General features: G+C 41.6%; 3 protein-coding genes and 3 long non-coding RNA genes across 7 annotated transcripts; 4 read left to right on the top strand and 2 right to left on the bottom strand.

Annotated features, from left to right (window-relative positions):
• Nucleotides 1-676: 676 nt before the first annotated feature.
• calhm5.1 (calcium homeostasis modulator family member 5, tandem duplicate 1) lies at nucleotides 677-4,309 on the top strand. Its single transcript, XM_052066598.1, has 2 exons — nucleotides 677-2,023; nucleotides 3,697-4,309. Exons 1-2 carry the CDS (start codon nucleotides 1,481-1,483, stop codon nucleotides 4,084-4,086), a joined length of 933 nt encoding a protein of 310 aa, XP_051922558.1. The 5' UTR covers nucleotides 677-1,480; the 3' UTR covers nucleotides 4,087-4,309.
• LOC127601403 (uncharacterized) lies at nucleotides 4,149-4,715 on the bottom strand. The gene is made up of 2 exons (XR_007962550.1): nucleotides 4,584-4,715; nucleotides 4,149-4,310 (listed from the first exon to the last, which is right to left on the bottom strand). It is a non-coding gene; the product is annotated as an uncharacterized LOC127601403 (long non-coding RNA).
• LOC127601404 (uncharacterized) lies at nucleotides 4,584-4,882 on the top strand. The gene is made up of 2 exons (XR_007962551.1): nucleotides 4,584-4,761; nucleotides 4,792-4,882. It is a non-coding gene; the product is annotated as an uncharacterized LOC127601404 (long non-coding RNA).
• Nucleotides 4,883-8,272: 3,390 nt separating this feature from the next.
• LOC127601386 (uncharacterized) lies at nucleotides 8,273-14,621 on the top strand. Of its 2 annotated transcripts, none has more exons than XM_052066585.1 (3): nucleotides 8,273-8,411; nucleotides 10,040-10,161; nucleotides 12,012-14,621. In XM_052066585.1, the coding sequence occupies exon 3, from the start codon at nucleotides 12,172-12,174 to the stop codon at nucleotides 13,531-13,533; it is 1,362 nt and encodes a 453-aa protein (XP_051922545.1). In that variant the 5' UTR covers nucleotides 8,273-8,411; nucleotides 10,040-10,161; nucleotides 12,012-12,171; the 3' UTR covers nucleotides 13,534-14,621. The 2 variants fall into 2 exon arrangements, with proteins under 2 accessions (XP_051922545.1, XP_051922546.1); XM_052066586.1 differs by having other exon boundaries at nucleotides 8,291-8,415.
• Nucleotides 14,622-15,001: 380 nt separating this feature from the next.
• Nucleotides 15,002-20,076, top strand: rwdd1 (RWD domain containing 1). Its single transcript, XM_052066599.1, has 7 exons — nucleotides 15,002-15,189; nucleotides 15,521-15,586; nucleotides 15,899-16,029; nucleotides 16,394-16,537; nucleotides 17,575-17,707; nucleotides 18,591-18,653; nucleotides 19,162-20,076. The coding sequence occupies exons 1-7, from the start codon at nucleotides 15,117-15,119 to the stop codon at nucleotides 19,272-19,274; spliced, it is 723 nt and encodes a 240-aa protein (XP_051922559.1). The 5' UTR covers nucleotides 15,002-15,116; the 3' UTR covers nucleotides 19,275-20,076.
• Nucleotides 19,955-21,829, bottom strand: LOC127601400 (uncharacterized). Its single transcript, XR_007962547.1, has 2 exons — nucleotides 20,526-21,829; nucleotides 19,955-20,418 (listed from the first exon to the last, which is right to left on the bottom strand). It is a non-coding gene; the product is annotated as an uncharacterized LOC127601400 (long non-coding RNA).
• Between the last annotated feature and the right edge of the window lie 48 nt (nucleotides 21,830-21,877).

Genomic DNA, 21,877 nt, shown 5'->3' with positions numbered 1-21,877 from the left:
CAAAATAATGGCGACACACACACGCACGTGCCCACACACACAAGCTAGGATTTCCTGTTTTGGTTGTACTTTTATTTGTCTCACACACAGTAGCTAACCCCACCCACGTGTTTCAAAAATGTTATGTGAATGTTTTTTTCCACCACCGCATTTCAGTTGGCATCAGTTATACATAGATTTCAGATATTCGTGGGCCAGCTCTATCCCCTTGCAAATAGTGGTCAACTGTCACTCAAGTAAGCCCCTTCTCAATTGTGTGTCACTAACAGTCTGTTTTCGCTTTCCACTACAGTGGTGAGTCAAATGCAGAAGTCAAATGTCATGCTCATTTGTGAGCATAACAAATATAGCTAATGCTTCATCATCTTCTCAGGTACAACCGCAGGTCCATTTTATCCTACATTTGGGCCTGCTTCAATCCTGAACTGATGTTTTGGAGGGTGGGATTTTCATTGGGAGTGAGAGCCAATTGTTGATTAAAACAAAAAAACTACTGTATTTCTGAACTACTTGGCATCCGTGGCATTAAGTGGATTAAGTCCAATGAGTGTTTGTGCCAAAAGTAATACTGTATATCCTATGATGGATTATGCATAGTTAATGTCTTGCTGGGATTTCACATTAGCAGGCTTTTACAAGGCACTTTGTCTGAGTAGTCGCTGTTGTGAGGCTTGGAACAGACAACCACTGAGAGGATGTGAGTCCATCTTCATTCTGCTGAGCTGCTGCTGATGGCCGGCTGTGTTGCAATCACAATGGTATGTTCTGTATGGAAACATTGAATAGAAGAAGTATTGTCATTCTGCATGATTTGTTGTTTGTGAGACTCTTTTTCTTGCATGCCTTGTCCAAATGGAGGATTTCATCATCATATGATGGTTTGAATTTTGACTTTCAACTGTGGGTTGTGGTAGCAGGGAGCAGTATATATCCTGACTGAAACTGATTGTTTAACTTGAAATAGGAATACAAACTGTAAGATTAGACTGGTTGGATTGAGCGCTTTCCGTGTGTTTACCTTTAACGTGATCAGGGCATTACAGTAAAAGCAAGGCTCCGCTTACAAAGCTGCATTACTATCAAGAGACTTGGGTTGCTCATCAGCAAAACTGGATATGCAGGATTTTCATGGTACAGTTGCAACTGAAGAGTACAGACAAAAACAAAGGGAAGTGGTATTCATTCTTAACACACAATTGCAGCCTCTGTTTTACAAATGGCTACTGTATTTTGTGACTTCCCTTTGGATAAAGACTAGATTTGTGGAATGAAAAACCCAGAAGTGGGTAGGAGTAGCTGAGGGACAGAGGGAGGAGTCAGAAGGGAAGCGCACAAACCTAAGGGAGGGGCACGGTTTTTGTCTTCAGCTGTAACAGACCTAGCACATGCTTGTATCACTTGCTCGTCCATTTTTTTCATTCTGCCGTCTCTGTTTTCTGGTTTGTTACATTTGGAGCGCATCTACAACCCCACTGGTACCATGGATAAATTCCAGACTGTCCTGCGTTTCTTCATGAACCAGAAAGCCACAATTGGCTACAGTTTTATGGCTCTCATGACAATAGGCGGGGAGCGAATCTTCTCCATGGTCTCCTTTCAGTGTCCCTGCAACCATGACCAGAACTTTGCCTATGGGCTCACATTCCTGCTTGGACCTGCAGCTGTGCTCCTTGTCTTGGGTCTGTTCTTCAGCGCCAGATTGTGGAGGCTTTACACTGGGTGCTGCCTGAATCCCATGAAGCTTTGTCCCCGCGGAAGATGCTTTGGATGCTTCAGAGTGTTTCTAAGCATCTTTACAGGGGCTTGTGTAGCTCCTATAATGTGGCTTTCCGTGGCCCTGCTCAATGGAACTTTTTATGAGTGTGCTGTCAGTGGTCTCGACGAAAACCTGGTGGTGGACCTCTTCTGTAAAAACAAGACCATGAAGTGTCGAGAGGAGCTAGCCAGAGTTCCCTGTGGCAGGTCCAAGTTATCTGAGGAGGAGCGCATGGATCTGCTGCTGATGTTCAGGGCCCAATCTCAGGTAAGGGAATTTTGTCATTTCTTCGACTAATTTTCATCCATCGTTTGTGATGTGTACTATGTGCGTATTATATTTTCCACGGTGCCGGAGGCACCCGACAGAAACAAGCCCCAACACGTAATTTAGAAATGTTGGCTCTTGTTACACCTGCCGGTATATTCTCTCTCGCTTTGTAATAAACAGTCTGTAGTCTGGCTCTCCATTGGGATGAGAGGCAGGGTACACCTTGGACCTGACCTAACCAATGCCTGACATACACAGTTTCCTAAAAGATAAACATTCACACCCTAATTTACACTTACGGATTGTATTCAGTGAACCGGATGCACATGTTTTTGGGCTGTGGAAGGAAGAGTGAATCCACACAAAAACGGGGGTAATACTCAATCCCATCTGATTTGCTGATTCGTCATGCTTCGACTTCTACGATGAGAACAAGACTGTGCTTGTTTGCAGAAAGTGCTTGTTTGCGAAAAATTTGCAAATGAAGACACGATTTGAGAAGCCTGAACTCTGAGTCGTCAATATGGAATAAGAAAAGCGGGCCCTGCTCGGAAATGTGCTTTTCAAACTTTTGAGAAGACAATTATTGGTATATTAATGAATTTTATGTAGACAAAGTAGAAATCTCCAGGCTTAAGTTGGGTCATAAAATGTCCATCTATCCATCCATTTTGAATGCCACTCTTCCTGATCAGGGTCGCGGGGAGTTGCTGGAGCCGATCGCAGCTTACTTTGGGCGGAAGGCAGGCTACGCCCTGAACTGGTCCCCAGGCACATAAAGAGACAAACAACCAGTTACACCCACATTCACACCCTTACTGAGTGGGAACCAATCCCACGTTGGCCCCACACAAGTCCGATGTGTGGACCACCACAACATCAGTGACTAGTCCTAAAATGTTATCTTTGCTCCACTTTAGAAGATTTCATATTGCAACTTTGGCAAAACATGAACATGTAACGGCCATTTAAGCCCCAATTCTCAGTCAGTTTATATTATCTGAAAGGCCCATTGGAGACTCATAATTGTCCTTCGGGGTTAAGGTGGGTGTGAATGGTTGTTCCTCTATTTGTGCCCTTTGATTGGCTAGCAACCCGCAGTTCAGGATGTATTCTGCCTTTCACGCTCATGTTAAAATAATCACAAAATTAAATTAGATTGAAATGGGTATTGGCTGCCCAGTGTGTACTTCGTCTTTCAATTTTGGGATGATGGCTAATTGAAAATGAAATGCAATCCACCGATGTACAGTAAACGTTTTGGGCTACATCTAGTGTTGTATCAAGCAACCAGAGTACTGTATAGTCTTCTAACTCACAAACAGATGGATAAAGACAACAAACATGATGCTCCACCATTTTTTTATGCTTGGAGTTACATATAATCAAATGTACCGGTAATGGCGCCTCCAATTGTTACACAAACATATATGAAAACCCCTGTATGATACCTTCCATTTTAACCTATTATTATACTTGCTATTATTAGAGATTCATATTGGTGTTTCACAGACTACAATGATGCACAATCATGGGCAACACCCATGTATATTTGCTTTCTTTGATGTCAATATTCTTCAACCTCATCAGTGAAGGGGGATGATAAAAGTTGAAAGTCATAAGTACCTGGTATGTGTTGAATATCATTTTGTTTTGGTACCTGTGTGCAGATTCTTGGCTGGTGCATCATCATCATCGCAGCCACGTTTGGGCTTCTTGGTACCTGCTACACTAACTGCCGTTCAAATGTTAGTTTCCTGCAGCTCACGTTCTGGAAACGCTATATGGACAAAGAAAAGGAGCATTTTGATGCCTACGCTCTGGAGTATGCCTCCAAACTGGCTGAAAGAAACCTACAAAGTTTCTTTGAGAACAAGGATCCCGATCCATTTCCTTTTCCCAATCACAAGGCCTGGGAGGAGATTTCTGCACTCTACACTTTCTCAAGGAGTGAACAATATTACAGTACTCTGCAACGTTATGTAGAGAGAGTAGACAGGGACTTTGCACCAGAGAAGAGACCTGTCATGGACTTGGAGAATGGAATTGAAATGAAATAGTTTTTTTGTTTTTTTATTTTTTATTGTAAGGAGGGTGCAATGACAGAGCAGAGTGTGGAGACTGTTGCAGAATTAGTGAAGGGGACAACCACTCCGTTTTACTGCCTTGTTACTTTTAATGCCTTCTACTATATAATTTTATAAAATCCATACTTTGGAACTGCACATATACAAATAACATGTTAGAAAACTGAATATGTTGTGAATAATATTCACTTACCTCTCTGGAATGACCTCCCACTGAACATTCGGCAAGCCTCCTCGCTGCCCATCTTCAAAGCCCTCCTCAAAACTCACTTGTATTCTTTGGCGTTCGACTCAGCATGATTTTACTGCTTGGTGCTTTCTACCGCCTTTATTACCAATTTGTCTTACTGTTTATTGTGCATGTTAAATTGCTCCATGTGCAGCGTATGCTGCGATGGCTGTTTGAAAGTGCTCTATAAATACTGTTGACTTGACTTGTTGACTTGACTTGTTGACTTGACTTGACTTACTCTTTGACAATACCTTGGTTTTTCTTTGACCATTCCAAATTTGGATGCAATATTTTGATATGGTGGATACATTCAAGTGTTGAAGACAATGATTTTGTGACCTCTGGATAAGAACGCTTAATCTTAAAGGTGAAACCCATCATTAGTCACATGCTTAGTATTTAAAGTAGTTAAACATGTTTTGGTACATCCACATGAGTAAATGCAGGAAAAAGCTTCTTTTGTGTAAATATAACTGGATTTTTGTTCTAGGATTCTCAAAGTTGTTAAGTGTAATAAATTCAATGTTTGAAACACAAGTTATAAAATGTGGTCAATGCATGTGTTAACCGATACGGTTCTAAGCTTTCATTCTCTCCTCTTTCATCTAAACTGCTTCAAACAACAAAGTGTGTGACGGAAAAGTGGTTAGGACTGCACGACTGTCCGCGTTTTATGTTATGTGTTGTGTTTATTATTTTTCTTTATGTTAACTGTTTTGTTAAGCGCTTTGTTACAGCTGTCGCTGTTGTGAAAGTGCTATATAAATCAGCATTTATTGTATTGTATTGTAAGCTAATCAAAAGACCTCACTGTTATAACTCGTGTTTGGATTGGAATAACGTGTGAGCATGGAATTGAACCCTCCACCTCTGCACTGTGAGGCCATTGTGCTAACCAATTGACCACCATGCCACTCACACAGTTCTTTTATTTTTAATATTTTTTTATGAAAGTAAAACAGATCAGATTCTTAGGGTGCAATGTACATGAACACAAAAATATATAAACGTAATAATACGCATCCAGACACACAAATCATTTTTTTTCCATTTCTCCCTAAATCCCCAGCGATCGACTTGGGACCAGTCCGCGGACTACCAGTCAATCGTGATTTTCTGGTTGGGCACCCCTGAGCTAGGAGGTGAATTTGTGGCAAGTGGCCTCACATGGTAGTTGCGGAAAATGAATGCTTGGAAAGACAAACCACACATCCAAAGCCATATATCCAGCAAGCAGATAAAAAAAAAGAAAAAACTCTGCCGACAACCTGCTGGAAGGTTGCAACAGAAATGGGTGTGCAAGAGTTTGACTTTTGATGAACAATATTATGGTCTGTGGCCCCTGATGCTAGAACCTCTAATATTAGATTGGAAATTGCTAGAAATTAAACGTAGAAAGTAATTGGGGTTTCTTAGAAATTAATGTTATGTGCAGGGGCAGAATAACTACAGGGATCGTGTGTAGATTTTGTTGTAATACTTTTCTATAGGATGAGTGGGGCTCCAATAGAATTGTATGCGATAGAAATGGCTTAGGAGTCGATAGAGAAGTGAATACTATATCGTGTGTGAGCAAACCTCAGGAGATTGGGGATGTGCAGAATTAAGATTAAGATCTCCTTTATTTGTCCCACACTGGGGAAATTTACAGCCTCCAGCAGCAAGAATGTGGGTAGCTGTTTTCAGCGCTTTTTGGCCACGACATTCGTCAAAGGAGCAGTATCTGTGCTTGGTGGTTGCGCCTTCTCGGCAGCACGCCTGTACCAGCACAGATTTTGATTGGGAGGAATGTCGGCGCCATTGACTGTCGGTGCTGGACAGACCTGGGGCGCTTGTGTTTTTTGCGCCAGTAATGGGCAGCATTTTTCACAACCCCGATTTGTTCAGTGGCTATGTCAGCGCTGTTGGACAGTCGGCGTTGGTGCGGCTGGATGGATGGCCGCTGAAGTTGAGGATGAGGAGAGAGGAGCGTTGGCGAAGAGCGCCGATGCGTATTTGGAACCGTGAGTCGCCGCTTGGAATTGAAGTGGATTTCCATGGGACAGGAGAAGTGAACCAATCTCTTTTTTCGTCAATGGATGCTACAGCTTCTTGTTGACTTTGAAACTTAGCTTGTAGCCGACGTGTGCACATTTTGAGCATGACGTCTCTGATCCACTGGTTAAAGGACACTTTGATTCTCTCCTCTTTCATCTCAAACCGCTTCAAACAACAAAGCGTGTGACCGAAAAGTGGTTAGGACTGCACGACTGTCCGTGTTTTATGTTATGTGTTGTGTTTATTGTTTTACTTGATGTTTACTGTTTTGTAAAGCGCTTTGTTACAGCTGCCGCTGTTGTGAAAGCGCTATATAAATCAGCATGTATTGTATTGTATTGTATTGTATAGAAAGAAGAAAAAACAAACACCATTCAATTAAGTGCAATATAAATACAAAATGGATAAATCGCAGTGCTATTTACAATTGTTTTTCACATCACACACATCACATCATTTAATTATTATTATTATTGTTGTTATTTCTATTCAGCAGCCTTACAGCAGTCGGTAGGAACGAGCGTCGGTATCTCTCCTTCTTACATCGTGGGTGTAACAGTCTCTGGCTGAAGGAGCTACCGAGTGCTGTCAGGGCGGACTGGAGAGGGTGGGAGGGACTGTCCATCATAGCTTTTAGCTTAGTTAGCATCCTTCTGTTGCCCACCTCCTCCAGAGTGTCAAGGGAGCAGCCCAGGACAGAACTGGCCTTCCTGACCAGTTGCTCCAGTCTCTTTCTGTCCCGGGCTGAGATGCTGCCTGACCAGCAGACAATGCCATAATGGATGGCCGAGGCCACCACCGAGTTATAGAACGTCTTAAGGAGCGACCCCTGAACCCCAAAAGACCTCAGTTTCCTGAGAAGGAAGAGCCGGCTCTGTCCTTTCCTAATCAGGGTGTCCGTGTTTGTAGACCAGTCCAGTTTGTTGTTCAGAAGAACACCTAGGTACGTGTAGGAGGTCACCCTCTCTATGTCCATACCCTGGATGTTCATCGGTGCTGGTGAGGACTGTTTCCTGCAGAAATCCACAACCAACTCCTTAGTTTTCCTAGGGTTGATCTGGAGGAGATTCTGCTGGCACCAGTCCACAAAGTCCTTCGTCAGTCCCCTGTACTCCCGATCGTCTCCCTCTGTAATGAGGCCAACAATCGCAGAGTCATCGGAGAACTTCTGAAGGTGGCAGTTTGGAGTGGCGTGTCTGAAGTCCGAGGTGTAGAGGATGAACAGGAATGGAGCCAGAATAGTCCCCTGCGGCGCTCCGGTGCTGCAGAGAAGCCTGTCCGACTCACAGCTCTGCACTGGAGAAATCAAAGAACATGATTCTCACAGTGCTCCCAGCCTTCTCCAAGTGTGACAGCACTGAGTGGAGGAGGTAGATAATGTCGTCAGGCTGATAGGCAAACTGCAGCGGGTCCAGGGCCGTCATTAGTCACCATATTTAAATCCTCTGCAATCTCTTCCATTTGTGTTGAAGTAATTGTGTTTTAACGTTGCCTTCAAGCAGAAATCTCGCAGTATTGTCCCAAGCCAACTGATTTGCTCCACCGGTTGTGCAGCCCAAGCAACAATGTGTTTGGCGGCGGGATATACGGCTCTGACGAAAACAGCAAGCGTCAAGGGCGGGGGAAACAAACAAACCAAACATAATTTAAAATTTAAAAAAATGGCAAAACCGATGGACAAATGCATGACGCTGCTATTGCTTATCAATACATAACGCCCTTTATCCGTATATTTACATTACCAAGGGACATCTGTCACTCAACGCCACGATGCATATGCCAATCATCGCGATGACAGGACTCAGCTACTCAAAACAAGGGACATGCCGGTGACGACATTTTCATCCGTTGACGTGATGGGTCAAAACAAACGTTTGGTAGGCGTGTACCTATTGGAGTATCGACCAACCAGCTCTTAGTGTTATACTGAATGTCCCACCTTTCCCGAGCTGTTTACAATGGAGTAATAACAGGAACTCATGGCGGCAATGGGTGTGCGGGAGAAATGATGACAGCGAAAATTAAGTAAGTAAGTAATGAAACATTTTTATTCGTATTTCGTATGGTTTTCTGCATTTCACGATTTCCATTCTGCCAACTTTTGTAAACGTCTGCCAAATGCTAATGCGACGTTCCATTTGCCCTCGGTCGAAAAGCCCTTTTCCCGTCAACTCTTAACGTGTGCACCAAGTGCCGTCGGACTCTTCGTATGATGACTACATTTTCAGCATTAAAAACTAGGATGCATGGGGAATTCTTAAAACGCCAAATGATGGCTTTTCTCTGCTCACAGAAAACGCTAAATCTTTTTGTCTCTTAAAAGTCTTAAAGGATTTTTGCCTTGATTTCCCGTCCCTTGACAGTGGAGCAATCCCTTGGGATAATTAGTGTTCCTCTGGGTTCATCACCTTTACCATCACTCGGGGCTTCTTACCCATCACCCAGAGTACCTGTTTACCATGGAAGACCCGAGAAATCATTTGAGTGCATAAGACCCTCTCTCCACCACCAAATGAAGAATCTGAATCGTTTACGATTGGAGATATAAAGTCACATTAACTACACGTAACTCACTTGGTGTAGCATGCCAGGGTAACCAAGCCTGTGACAGGGTGAGAGCTGTATATGAAATGGCCCAGAGAATGTGGCTGGTCTGAATGCTGGTTTCCAGCAAAGTGCGCCCGAACACATAAACTCAAATACATTTGCACACTCATTTCACATAAACTCATTGTGTAAAATCCACCCACAAACAAATGCTGCACTCTATCACTATTGTCAGGTAAAACTCACTTGAACACATGGCTCTTGAAAAAAAAATTGATGAGAGGAACGGAATCAACCATTCCATTCATGACATCAGTGAGCACCCTGAAACTACCCAAGGGCCCATGCAACTCAGTCAGCAGCAACACAATGAAAATCACAAGAACTGTGTGGGTGAAAATCACCCAATGTTAGTGTTGCGGGGTTCAGGTGGTGGTTCCAGGAGAAACCTTGTGAAAATCAACTGATAATAAAACATGTTGTGACTTAATTTTAATGCATTGCTTTCGATGGAAATGTTGCCCCGCCAATGTATATGATACGTAGGAAGTTAGAGCGTGCTGGTGTTTCTCATTTTGTATTCAGATCAGTGACCCACACCATCTAAAGAAATGCAAAGCGTGTTGCGGCGAGCACAGAACCCCTTGGAACTGTTGGCGCTCACAGTCCGAATGCAAGTTTAAAACACACAAAACTTGATCAAATGACTTTCTTTAGGCCTGAAACTAGGACGTCAACAATAGACAATGTTGCAAATTCACCCTCACAGTAGATTGCTGTGTACTGTAGATCTTTGTGAGTGAGTGAAGATAAAGTGTTACAGTGACGTGATCCACTTTTCAGGCAAAACCTGTTCTGAAAAAACAAAATAAAATTGCCCTGAAATGACATTTTAACTTTTGATCTGTACAATTCTTGCTAGGGATATTTTCAGTTTGTTTTTCCGCTGTTTCGTATTTGAATGCAATCATATGCCTTTTTCAGGAGTTAAAAATATTCACGTCTCTGTCTATTATTTCTATTTAGTCGTCCAATAAAATCTTGCTTTCTAGGACAAAATGCAAAATGCAATTTCACAACACTCATGATTCCTGAATGTCTGTTTTCTAGATTCACAGTGGTCATCAGCACACAAATCTGAGGAGATGGAGAGGGGAATGGAGGCACTTTGTACTTTCTTGAGACATCGCAATATTTGCGAGGAGAACATAGTCAAACTACGAGATGACAAAGTAGGTTGCCTGAAGATTCATTTAGCTCCATTCACCTTTGCTCCGCTTTAGACACTTGAATATCCTCTTTGAATATACAGAGGTGAAATGCCATGTTTATGATACCCATATCGTCTGAATCCTGTTTTACAAGTACAGAAATGTCCACACATTTTCAGAATGTGCATGTCACTCACACTTATTTCCATAATAGAAATTTGTTCCCAGGAATTGACAAATAATAATGTGATAATGGGGGGACGATCATGTGATTTTCACCTGATCTGGTATCGGATGAAAAAGATCGATTTTATTCATTTTCTAAACATTAAAGATCAAAAAGATACAAAATACTCCACATTTCTACACATGCAAAATAAGATATATGCAAATATCTTGCCAAATACAGTTGTATGTGCAAGACAATAATAGCCTAGTTTTATATTACACGATGTTCGTTTCTCTTTTCTTTGTTTTAGTGATGTTTTTATTTAGTAGTGGTGTTGTGAGTGACACTAAAACAGCTGCAGGCGCGCGCGCACACACACACACACACGCACACACACACACACACACACACACACACACACATTCCCACATACCCACATGCACACACACACAGCCACAGACAGGTCTCCTCCCCTGCGCTCAGCCCCCCTGCAGGCAGACACAGAGTGGTGGGGTTGATTTCATAGATTGCTTGGAGGGAAAGGCAAGCCGAAAGATATTGCTAGATACGTCTTGTCTTTCCTGATATAAAGAAGCCTCCTCATAAAACAGCATCATCAAAGCATTGAGAGAGCGACCGTCAGGTTCATGACAGGTTTGGCACGTCCAAATGACCTCACTTCACTTCAAATAGAAGTGTAACGATTGTAAATGATTTGGTGCCAAGCAAGCTTCTTCCCCACTGGTTGCATTTAACACGGTGATGAATCGATAGCGGTGTTTCTGGATAAGAGAAGTCACGCACGTACCCAACAAGAACTACATAGCTGCATGGAGTCTTCATTTTAGCCCGTATAAGCCTCTAAATAACGATGTAAATGTATTGTTTAGCATTGGATCAATCAAATGAACTCTATCAGAGAATGCCGTCATTCTATAGGTGAGCTCACCAAAATGTAAAGTGTCCTCCACCTTCATATGCATAAGGTTTAAAGTTACACATTCAATTTACATAAATGCTGTGGCTATAGTTACTGTGTTTGATCATTTTAATGCTACAAACCCAGAGTTTCAGAACAAGAACAATGACACGGGGGGGGGGGATACATATTTTGAGCTGTTCAATATGTGTATCATCAAATTTAGCGCTGAATAAAAAGAACTGAAAACAAATAAAACGAGTGTATTTTGAGAGTGTTACTAAAAACAATTGGCATTGATTTTTTTCGAATGGTCCACATAATACAAATAAAACAACACAGAACATACAAATTGATGTATATACATGTCTGTATATTATATTTTCAAAAAATCAGATGCACTTTTTTCTCAATCCTTATATGTATCATATCGGGACTCTGTATTGGCAGATACTTAAAACCAAAGACTCAGATTTCATACTTGGGTGATTAAAAAAAGTATGATCGGGACATCCCTAGTTAACCTCGCCATGGTTAAATATGCAAAACAAAGAAGGCTTTGAACAATATGGCCTATATCTTCAATTGTGTGACCAAGTTATCCATGATTTCACAGCAGCCAAATGTTGTTATAAAAAAAGAAAACGATTGCGTGTGAGACAACTTCAATTGCCTTCGCAACATACATTTTGTACATCCAGCTTTCGCAATGTTTAAGCTATTGCAAGTTTGCAGTCGACCATTTTCAATGACTTGATAACCACATTTTGCTTGGTGTTGCAGATAGACTTCTCCGTTATTGACTTGATGGACGACCGCCTTGGCTGCGTATATTTCCGCCTACGGGGACAGGATAGCCACTCGAAAATTTTGTTCTGTGTATCAAAGAAAAGGTGGGAAAGATACTCAAAGGAAATCGCTACTGCAAAAGCTAAGACAAAAGATGGCCAGTGGTAAAGCCTCTGAGGAGCGCGACGAGGGAGAGCCTGGGCCATCTTTCACACATTCCCGACCACATATGAGAAATAATAAGCTTGCTCTTCGACTCACAAGGAAAGTAGAGCTGGGGTGGATACATGAGGGGAAACAGCAACGAAAGAATCAAGGAGGTGGGACAATCAGACTTGATGTGTCAAAGGACACCAAAAAAGCGGACATTTTACAAATAGCACTGGATCCTTTCTTTCCAAATGGGACTTCTAGAAAGGGAAAATTAGAAGACTTCTGCGTCGATATTTTAGATTTTCAAGAAGACGCGGTATTGGATGACGATGTCAGTGTAGGGGAACTTTATTCTGTGCTCAAGATGGGAATGCTGAGGTTCTACCTCTGCACAACATTAAAGGAATTCACAGACTCTGTCCTCACTAAGCCAGAGGGAGGACATACCTGGCCAGAAGAAGGACACATCGGGCCAAGCGACCCCACCGCTAATACCAGTGAGCAGCATGACGCTGTAATATCCAGTGTTTCTTTTTCTTCTGCTGACATTTCTACCCCGGCCAATGCTAACTTTGATCGCACAAACTGTCAAATCACCAACATCAACATAAAACTTCACAGAACAAACCTTCTGGATGAATTAATCTCCAAATTCATCGATCCTAATCTGCTAGTCAGCCCTCTCACATTCGTTTACATCAATGAGATCGGTGCAGATGCCACCGTAATGTCTCGAGATGTTTACTCTGCATTTTGGACCGAGTTTTTTGATTATGCGACCGAAGGGCAGGACATGAGAGTCCCAATCCTCTCACCCAAGAGGAAGGAAGAGGAATGGAAATCTGTTGGTCGCATCCTGATGAAAGGGTTTCAGGACCACGGCTATTTCCCTTGTAGGCTCGTAAAAGCATTCACGGTCGCCCTGCTGTTTGGGGAAAACGCTGTCACACCAGATTTGCTGTTTGAGTCGTTTTTGTCATACATCAGCCAGGAAGAACGGGATCTTGTGAACAAGGCTTTAAAGGAGGATCTTGATGATGAAGAGCAGGAGGAAATGATTGATTTTTTAGGCCGCGTGGGAGCCAAGTGTATCCCGGCCAGGGAGAACTTGAAAACAACACTTTCAGGGGTTGCGCACAAGTTAATTATCCAACAGCCAAAGTATGCTCTCGATAAAATGTCAGAGGCTTTGGGTCCGAAGCTCAGACAGGCTTTTGATAGTGTGGACAGTCTTCAACAAATCTATGAAAACGTGAAACCCACCACAAAGACATCTCTCAAGTTGCTGGAAGCTTCTCCCTCCACACCAGCCGGGCATCAAAGTCTGTGTTACTTAACAGCAGTATATCAGAGGACCCGATAGGCATGGCCTTAGCAAGTTTCAGACATTTACTGCCGGCACTAACTACCGAATTCTGAATAAAGTCAGAGCTTTAATGAGGTCAGCCATGTTAATGAAGGCTGTGTTTTTAAACAGCTGCGAGGAGAAACTTTTTCGGTTAAATATTGGAGAAGATCTCTTTTGGGTTTTTCTCTGATAAACCGTCGTCATGACAAGATCCCTCTTAATGTCCGAATGCTCATGACAACTTCACGAAGAGAGCAAAGTGAAATCAACATTTCAGTATGGTTAAGTCCTAATAACATGTCGTTCCGAAGTCATGCGAATAATCCTCCTGTTCATGTCCATGGTGAGTCTATTTTGTTGTTGTTTTTATCCTTGCAAATATGAAGGGAGGACGTTGTCTTCTTTCACATTTTTAAAAACAAAAAACTGGTTTGCAAGCCAGAGGGAGACATTCTACAAGGAATAAATTGACACAAAATTAAAACTCAGGAGTGTCGGGTCGCTCTATTATTTTTGTATTTCATGTCTCTTAGGACATGACATTGGTTGAGGGAGGAGACTAAATTCAACAAAGTTTCTTTCCCTTGTTGTTATGATCATAAAATGACTCCGGAAGAACATATATTTGTAAAGAAAAGGAAAAACATGCGGTCTAAGGGTACAATTGTGCAGTAATACCACCCGATGACAGCTGTGTGTGACAATGTGCAGAGTGATGCAGGAATCATCATTTTCTGGAAGTAATGTCTATATACTTTCTAATTTTCACTGTTTGTGATCTTGGGCCTTTTCACCGGTGAAGTGCCTGTAGTGGACAACTAAACATATGCTAGTCAATAGCCTAGTCCAAACTGTTTACTCCTCACGAGCAGTTCCACGATTCTGTGTTATTGGGTATTTCCTTTCTTTATACATTTTTATGAATTATTGACCAATCTTAAACAGCTGAAAATGACTTGCTCCAGATGAAAATGCAGTGTGGGTGGTTCAACAAACATTCCATTTTTAGGGTTTTCTGAAAAGCTATGATTTTGTAGTTCTGGTTGTCTGATGTATCAAATATTTATATCATGCAATAAAATGCAAATGAATTATTTAAAAATCACCAACTGTGATTTTCTGGATTTTTGTTTTAGATTCTGTCCCTCATAGTTATATTTTTTAACTGCCTTTGTAGGATGGATAACGTGTTTTGTTTTTTTCTTAATACAGTACCTGTATGTTTAATAGGTATATCTGGATACCACTCCTTTCCAGGAGGTGGCGATAATGTATCTTAACGTTTCTTGCCAACCGCTATATAACAACGAGAAGACAACTCGCAGACAGAAATAATCGAAAACATGAGTATTCCTGTTTCTTTCACAAAAAAAAAAACACGTAAGAACATTATTGAATGAGGTATAAATATACAATTATAATCATAATATTATCACATGGTGAAACGCTGCCCTGATTCTAGATCGTTTTTAAAATTAACGGGGTAAATATAATCGATCGTCATCGAACTACCGGAACACGCAGCATGTGATGGTGGCTGCCTGCAACACCGCGGTGATGATTTTGCTAACTGGTAGATAACCTGCAACAACGCGAAAATGACAGACTACGCTGAAGAGCAAAAAAATGAACTGGAAGCAATTGAGTCTATATATCCAGACTCTTTTACAGGTGTGAATTCATTAATGTTACCAGTGACAGACGGCTTACACTTACCACGAGCAATAGACGGGTGGAAAAAACGTTAACGTTTTTTTTGTTTAGGTATCTTGAAAACCCATCCGCGTAAAAGCGTTTTTAAATTACATTTTGACATTGCATTCCATGACATAGATTATTATTTTTTAACGTTACCTTATAGCATCATGTTACGTATACAGTATCACGTACCCACTACGAACTCTGTCAACTGGGATAGACTGAATTATCTCTAATGAGGAAAAGTGGTTCAGAACATGGTTGGAGGGATTTCATCATATCAATAAATTTCATGCAATTGCAGTGCTTTCAGAGGACCCCATCAGCTTCACTATCACTGTAACGTCAGACGCGGGGGAAAATGGTGAAAGTAAGTATGTTGTGGATGTTAGTGAAGTAAACCATTTTGTCCTTTGTAAAATTATCTTGTCCTTATATAAATGTTTCAATTAAGTTCTGGTTGTGATGATGGTGGTATAAAATGGATAATACAGTGGGAGCTTCAAAGTTTCTTCCCTGTCACTGGTTGTCTTCCAATCAATCTTTATATTTATAGGAAAGTGTCAGGGTTCCATTGTCAACTTTTTGCCATTATAAAACCTTTATTGACTGTTAGGCAATATATTCAATTAGAAGGTATGTATGCTGATTCTATATAATGGGTTTGCGCTCCCCCTTGCAGCTGTGGAAGCAACTTTAAAGTTTACGTATGTTGAAAAATACCCAGATGAACCACCACTTTGGGAGGTCCACTCCCAAGAGAACCTGGAAAACAATGATATGGATGACGTCCTCACACTACTGCAGCAACAGGTCTGAACATAATTTCACAACTGTGTGTAAATCTTCCATGGAAATTGATGCCTGATTTGGCTTATATCTTCCTCGCCTTCTTGCCTTAAAATCGGTCTAGGATGTTTTGAGTGTTATAGGAAAACAATATATGAACTTGTGGAATAAAATATACAGATTGTATGACAAGGCCTAATTAAAGCGAATCAAAGACTTGTCTTTTCATATAGCTCTCTAAATATATTTATGCAGTATATGTTAATGTACTCTTTCACTGGTATTTTGAAAATAAGATAATTCAGTCAACTCTTTATAGTTGTTGAACTGCATTCTACGAGTGTTGTTAGTTTCAACACGGGAGTTTGTCTTCTCTTTTTCTCTGCAGGCAGAAGAAAATCTGGGAATGGTGATGATTTTTACCCTGGTCACAGCCGTGCAGGAGAAACTCAATGAAATTGTCGACCTGATGAAGAACAGACGAGAAGAAGAGAAACGGCGGAAAGAGAAGGAGGCGGAGGAAGCAGAGAAGGTACCAGCAGGGCACTACACTGTATAACATTATATCTTTTCGTCTAAAGTTGTTTTTCCTGGCTAAAAGTGAGGCTGATGAGTTACCAGGCTGACCAGTTGCACTCCTATGTATCTACCGCCCCCAACTGGCTCAAACAAATACCTGGTCGGTGAATGAAAGCTTGAGATGATTTAGTTTTTTATGTTTTCTGTTTTCTTAAATCATTTTGTTTTCTACTATCTTAAATTAAATTTCAGGAACTCAGTTCGATATAAATGAAATCATAAATAACAGCAGGGCTTTATGCATATATTTAAATGTGGTCCTGTTAAAAGTTTGCCATTTCATAGTCAGAGGCCAAATATGTTGTCCTCCTATTTTTACTTTTATAAAATGAAAAGTGTGTATTGAGAATGAGTGTCTTCACCTTTTTTTGATTATGCAGTATAATTTTGAGTTAAGAGATTAGCCTCTTTGCAAATGCAGTCTGCTGGACCTGCGAGCGTGATTGTATTCAAAAGGCTCAATGTCAGAACAATACATCTGGTGTAATTTACTGAGCATGCCTCTCTGAGTATGTATGAGCCCAGAAGGTACCAGCACTCCAATAAACCGCAGAGCGTAGAGCACTACAGTATTTGGAATGACGATGATGTGCAATGGAAGGTCTCTTAATTCGCGTGGTGGGATGCCTCCGAGTGGCACGAGGGGGGGGGGGGCGCTAGGGCTCATGGGCCCCAGACGTGGCTAAATCCCCTCCAGCCGGCAGGGAAGGAGTTGGGATCTCACCGGAAGGTGAGACGTCCAGCGCTCACCCCGCTGGAACGGACGGGAGTGGGAGTAGCCGCCCCACAACCCTCTTTCAACAATAATCAGGCGAGGGCCCTTCCGGGGCACGCACTGGGTGTGAACCTCGCGAGGCACAAGCGAGAATTGTACAGGGTGTGGGACCCGGGAGGTGGGGCAAGTCCCTGATGGGGGCTGATTGCCCAGGAGGAGGAGGAAGAGGTCTCTTCATTTGAATATGATGAGGCTACTGCACATGTGCTTGACAGGTGGCGTTCCAGGGCACAGTGGTAACAATTGAGAACTTCCTGGCATGGAAGGCCAAGTTCGAACTCGAAGTGGCTGAAATACGGAGGAAAAAACAGAAGGAAGAGGAGCAATCGGGCAAAGCAAAACTCACTGGTAAATGTTTCAACTTCCACTTGCAGCAGCCAGACGTTGACTTTTGGTCTTGACCCTTTACCATTATAAGTAGCGTAATTAAATTAGTCTCCAAACAGTAACGTATGAGATATTTAGATAACCTTTTTACAGATTTAAAAGAACACACAACACCAAATTGATTTTCCTTCATTCTATTAGGCAGTGTGGATGAACATAAAAAAAAGCAAATCTCAATGGCATCTGATTCCCCCAAAAAAGGTTTGTGTCGATAATAATGACATACCCTACTCGCTGCCACATTGAACATCACTGACGTGTTCCCTGCTGTAACACACTCCTGTTCATTTTGGGCTCGTTTCCACGTCTATTATGCTATATAAATGCTGTATGCCTTAATTTAGAAGGCACTCCTAACCATCACAGGTTTCATATTCTTCCTTTGAGAAAGAGAAAGAAAAAAGACATGTATTACGGAGGTGACTGCCATACAGCATTTTTATAGCACAATAGACAAATAAATATGTCGTTATTTCGATAAAACTTTTTTTCAGGAGAATTAGATGCATTGATATTTGTACTTTTATTCTTTATGCACACTGACCCAATCCAAGTCTGGAAATTGAATTTTAAGGAGTGTGTTGCTTTAAACATTTGCGTTATCTTCGACTTCATGTTTCCTAAATGAGTTCAAATGTTACCAAAGCTGTGCAAGTTGCCAAGCTTCATGACCGTCACGTGTATAGTTCGGTAAGGGTTGTTGTGATGGACGCGAAATTAAAAAAAAAAAGGTTGTACACAAAGATACATTCTCTGGAGTAACTGCTGAGTTTTCATGACAGTGTTAAAGATTTGAAGTTTGGACATTGATGCTTGAAATTTAAAGGCACATGTTTTTACGCAGGCAAACAACTGTTTGAGACGGACCGTAATCTGGACACATCAGACATCCAGTTCCTCGAAGATGGTAAATGTGTTGATGACGAGATAGAACTCAAGTTTCTGTGGAATAGCGGAATGAAAGAAGCTGATTTCATAGTTGTAACGTGTAGTCTTGTTTTAAATTAAGTTTCGTAACTTATCATGAAAAATTACTGAGCAGTGTTGGGAGTTAGGTCAAACTTCAACAGTAACCTCAGTTGAAGAACAACATTTCAAGACCAATATAGCTAAAAAATAAAATGCATTTATGGTATGTGGTGAAGAAATAAAGTGTAAATGATATATTTCTTCTATCCACACTTGGGTAAATGGGCAAATAGATGAATGTTGAAATATTTGCTGTTATATTGATTCTTGGTCAAAATATATTTATTCATAATATTGGGGAGGGTCCTCGGCTTACAACGGCCTTGTCACGTGACTTTTCATGTTTTGGAATGGCATAAGACCATGTGGTAATGCAGGATAAACTGATACGCTCAGTATTTGTAGTTGAAAGTCACTTCTGCCGTCTGCCCTCTCCTCTTTTTCAGCTGGAAACAATGTTGAAGTGGATGAATCGTTGTTCCAGGACATCGAGGACTTGGATTTGGAGGATGACGACCCTGACTTTGACCCTTTAGAGATGGGCAGTGATGAGGACTAAAGCTGTAGTACCATAAAAGGCTGCAGGCGACTGACAGAAGCACCATTTCTCTTGTCTGGAATAATGATTAATTGACCAGAAATCTGAGGAGGATCCAATGCTAAGACACTAACAGCAGTTAGAGAGGCAATCTTTGTCAAAGCATCGTTAATTTCCTCCCGTTAAAATATGTGCTGTATGACCGCTTGACTTCTGGTCCTATCCAAAAGGGTGAACTATAATCTTAAGTATGGCCATGTAGTTTATACCGGTAGTGCACATATGTATTCACTGAATTCCAAATCGAAAACAAAAAAAGCAAAGCTACTCCATTGGACAAGTGTTCATCTGAAGTACCGGTATTCCAGTTTTGTGGAAATAGCTGGAGCTTATCTTAAATCAACTTCATGTGTTATGAATAACACAAGTTGAATCTCATTTTATTGGAAAAATCATCTTTTTACATTTTTTTTGTCAACTTTCTGCTGCTCAGCTCATTTCGGGGCCATCCATGCAGAGATCAGGAGATTCTTATGATTTGAAATCCTCACTTATCGGGACTTTCGGCTCATCGGTAGTTGCCACATAATTTGCTTACGTCATCTAAGGTTTCATAGTTTTGTTGATCCAACGTCATCAAGGGTGGGCTCGGCCAGTTGGGTTGAGAGCATCTCAGTTTATTTTAAACTGTTAATGATCTTTCAATTTCCTCTTGCCCAAAATTATACCATATAAACGTATAAAATAATTCAGTCTTCATTTTTTTTCTTATAGCAATAGTATATCAGTCACAAATGCATAAATAAAAAAAGTTATAAATGTGCATCCTGGCAACACCCAAAACATTATAGTTGTATACTATACCATAGGTGGCGGTAGTCCAGTGGTTAGCACGTCAACTTCACAGTGCAGAGGTACCGGGTGTGGAGTTTGCATGTTCTCCCCGGGCCTGCGTGGGTTTTCTCCGGGCACTCCGGTTTCCTCCCACATTCCAAAGACATGCATGGCAGGCTGTTTGAACACTCAAAATTGTCCCTAGGTGTGAGTGTTAGCGCGGATGGTTGTTCGTCTCTGTATGCCCTGCGATTGGCTGGCAACCAGTTCAGGGTGTCCCACGCCTACTGCCCGAAGACAGCTCGGATAGGCTCCAGCCCTCCCCAGGACCCTAATGAGGATAGAAGCGGTTCGGAAAATGAATGAATGTTTATAACAATCTGGACAAAACATCTTACAAAGTTGAAACGTCATATTTTATAGACAAAAATACAGTACATCCCCTTTTGCTGAGCTCAAAGAGCTGCTCCACCGTCCCATCATCTAGAGCAGCAGGCCGTGAACCGGTACTGGTCAGTGGGTCATTTGGTACTGGGCCCAACATAAAGCATAAATAACTTGCATTACTTCCGGTTTATTCATTGGTAAAGAGAGAGAGAGAGAGGCACTGGGGTATCCAGATGAAGTGTTCGATAACGATTGGACATCCTGTGCTTAGTAGACAGCTCTGACAGCAGCAGTGTGGAAGACAAAACACGTGACAAGAGGCTTGAAGAGGAAGAGTGTTCAATTCACAAGCAACAAAACAGTATTGGAGAAGCAAAGTCAAGAGTAGAGATGTGAATCTCAGCACTGAGGACGATTCGATACACATCTCGATGCACTACCAGCGATTCGATACTTGATCGATACATAGAATTTTCTGGCGACACGATGCGATACGTTTCACCGTCTACACGATGTGATACGACACGATACACATTTAGTTCAAATCAATGCGATCCGATACGATACAGTGCAATTTGTTGTGATATTGTGCAATTAAACATGATGCAAATACGCAAAGAAAAAAAGTTCAGTATGGTATTGCAAAAAGTAGACCAATTTATTCATTTTAAAGAGTAGAACGTGTAAAACAACTTATGTAAGCCCTTTCACAATTGAGTTTTGTGCAAAGAAAATGTAACCAATTTGGCACCTGAGACTCACAGCTGTTGCTGTAGTGTAAACACAGACTACTCACTGAGTGTCTTATATGAAATATCCATCTCCATAGGACAGAAAAAAAATATAATTGAAACAATGTGGCAGTCACAGCCTCAAAGCTGCTGTGTGTATTGTAGCGTACACAGACCACTCTCACTGAGTGTCAAAATGAAATGTCCAAAAAATTCATCCATATATAGTTTTTCCTTGCGCGGTCACAGTGAGCTGCAAGGGGACCCCCAAAATAAGAGGCGATTTTTTTCTGATCCTGACCTGGTTTGCCAAGAGTTTCTCCGGTGTCCAACGAGGAACTGGACGGGGAGGCGGGGGGAAACTTGTCGGTGATGTGGTGCCATCGTTTTAAGTGGTCTGCATATTTATGGTGCTGCCGTTGTATGGCTTCGTAGTGCGACATTCTTTGCAAATTACGGAGCTTTTATCAATCTTTCCGTCTTTCTTTTCGAAGCCGTAGGATTTCCAAACATAAGATCTGAATGTTGCGGAAGCATTAAATACAGTAGTTTCCTCGCTGGTTGCGCGAACTTCCATAGTGTTTCGCTAGTCGTGTACTGGACTGTATGTGACGCACAGCTACCGTCCGTATTCAACACAAAACGCAAAACGATGGTGCATTCATTGCACCT

The sequence above is a fragment of the Hippocampus zosterae genome, chromosome 5 (genome assembly GCF_025434085.1).
Source record: "Hippocampus zosterae strain Florida chromosome 5, ASM2543408v3, whole genome shotgun sequence".
Classification (NCBI taxonomy): domain Eukaryota; kingdom Metazoa; phylum Chordata; class Actinopteri; order Syngnathiformes; family Syngnathidae; genus Hippocampus; species Hippocampus zosterae.
The sequence above is the reverse complement of the archived record's forward strand: the minus strand, read 5'-3'. Positions and strand labels throughout refer to the sequence as shown.

Bases quoted from the DNA above. Each gene is read 5' to 3' on its own strand.
- calhm5.1 (XM_052066598.1), top strand. From the start codon at position 1,481: ATGGATAAATTCCAGACTGTCCTGCGTTTCTTCATGAACCAGAAAGCC. The intron at 2,024-3,696 runs GTAAGGGAATTT...ACCTGTGTGCAG, and splicing joins TGTTCAGGGCCCAATCTCAG to ATTCTTGGCTGGTGCATCAT.
- LOC127601386 (XM_052066585.1), top strand. From the start codon at position 12,172: ATGGCCAGTGGTAAAGCCTCTGAGGAGCGCGACGAGGGAGAGCCTGGG.
- rwdd1 (XM_052066599.1), top strand. From the start codon at position 15,117: ATGACAGACTACGCTGAAGAGCAAAAAAATGAACTGGAAGCAATTGAG. The intron at 16,030-16,393 runs GTCTGAACATAA...TTTTCTCTGCAG, and splicing joins TCACACTACTGCAGCAACAG to GCAGAAGAAAATCTGGGAAT. The intron at 17,708-18,590 runs GTAAATGTTTCA...GTTTTTACGCAG, and splicing joins GGGCAAAGCAAAACTCACTG to GCAAACAACTGTTTGAGACG.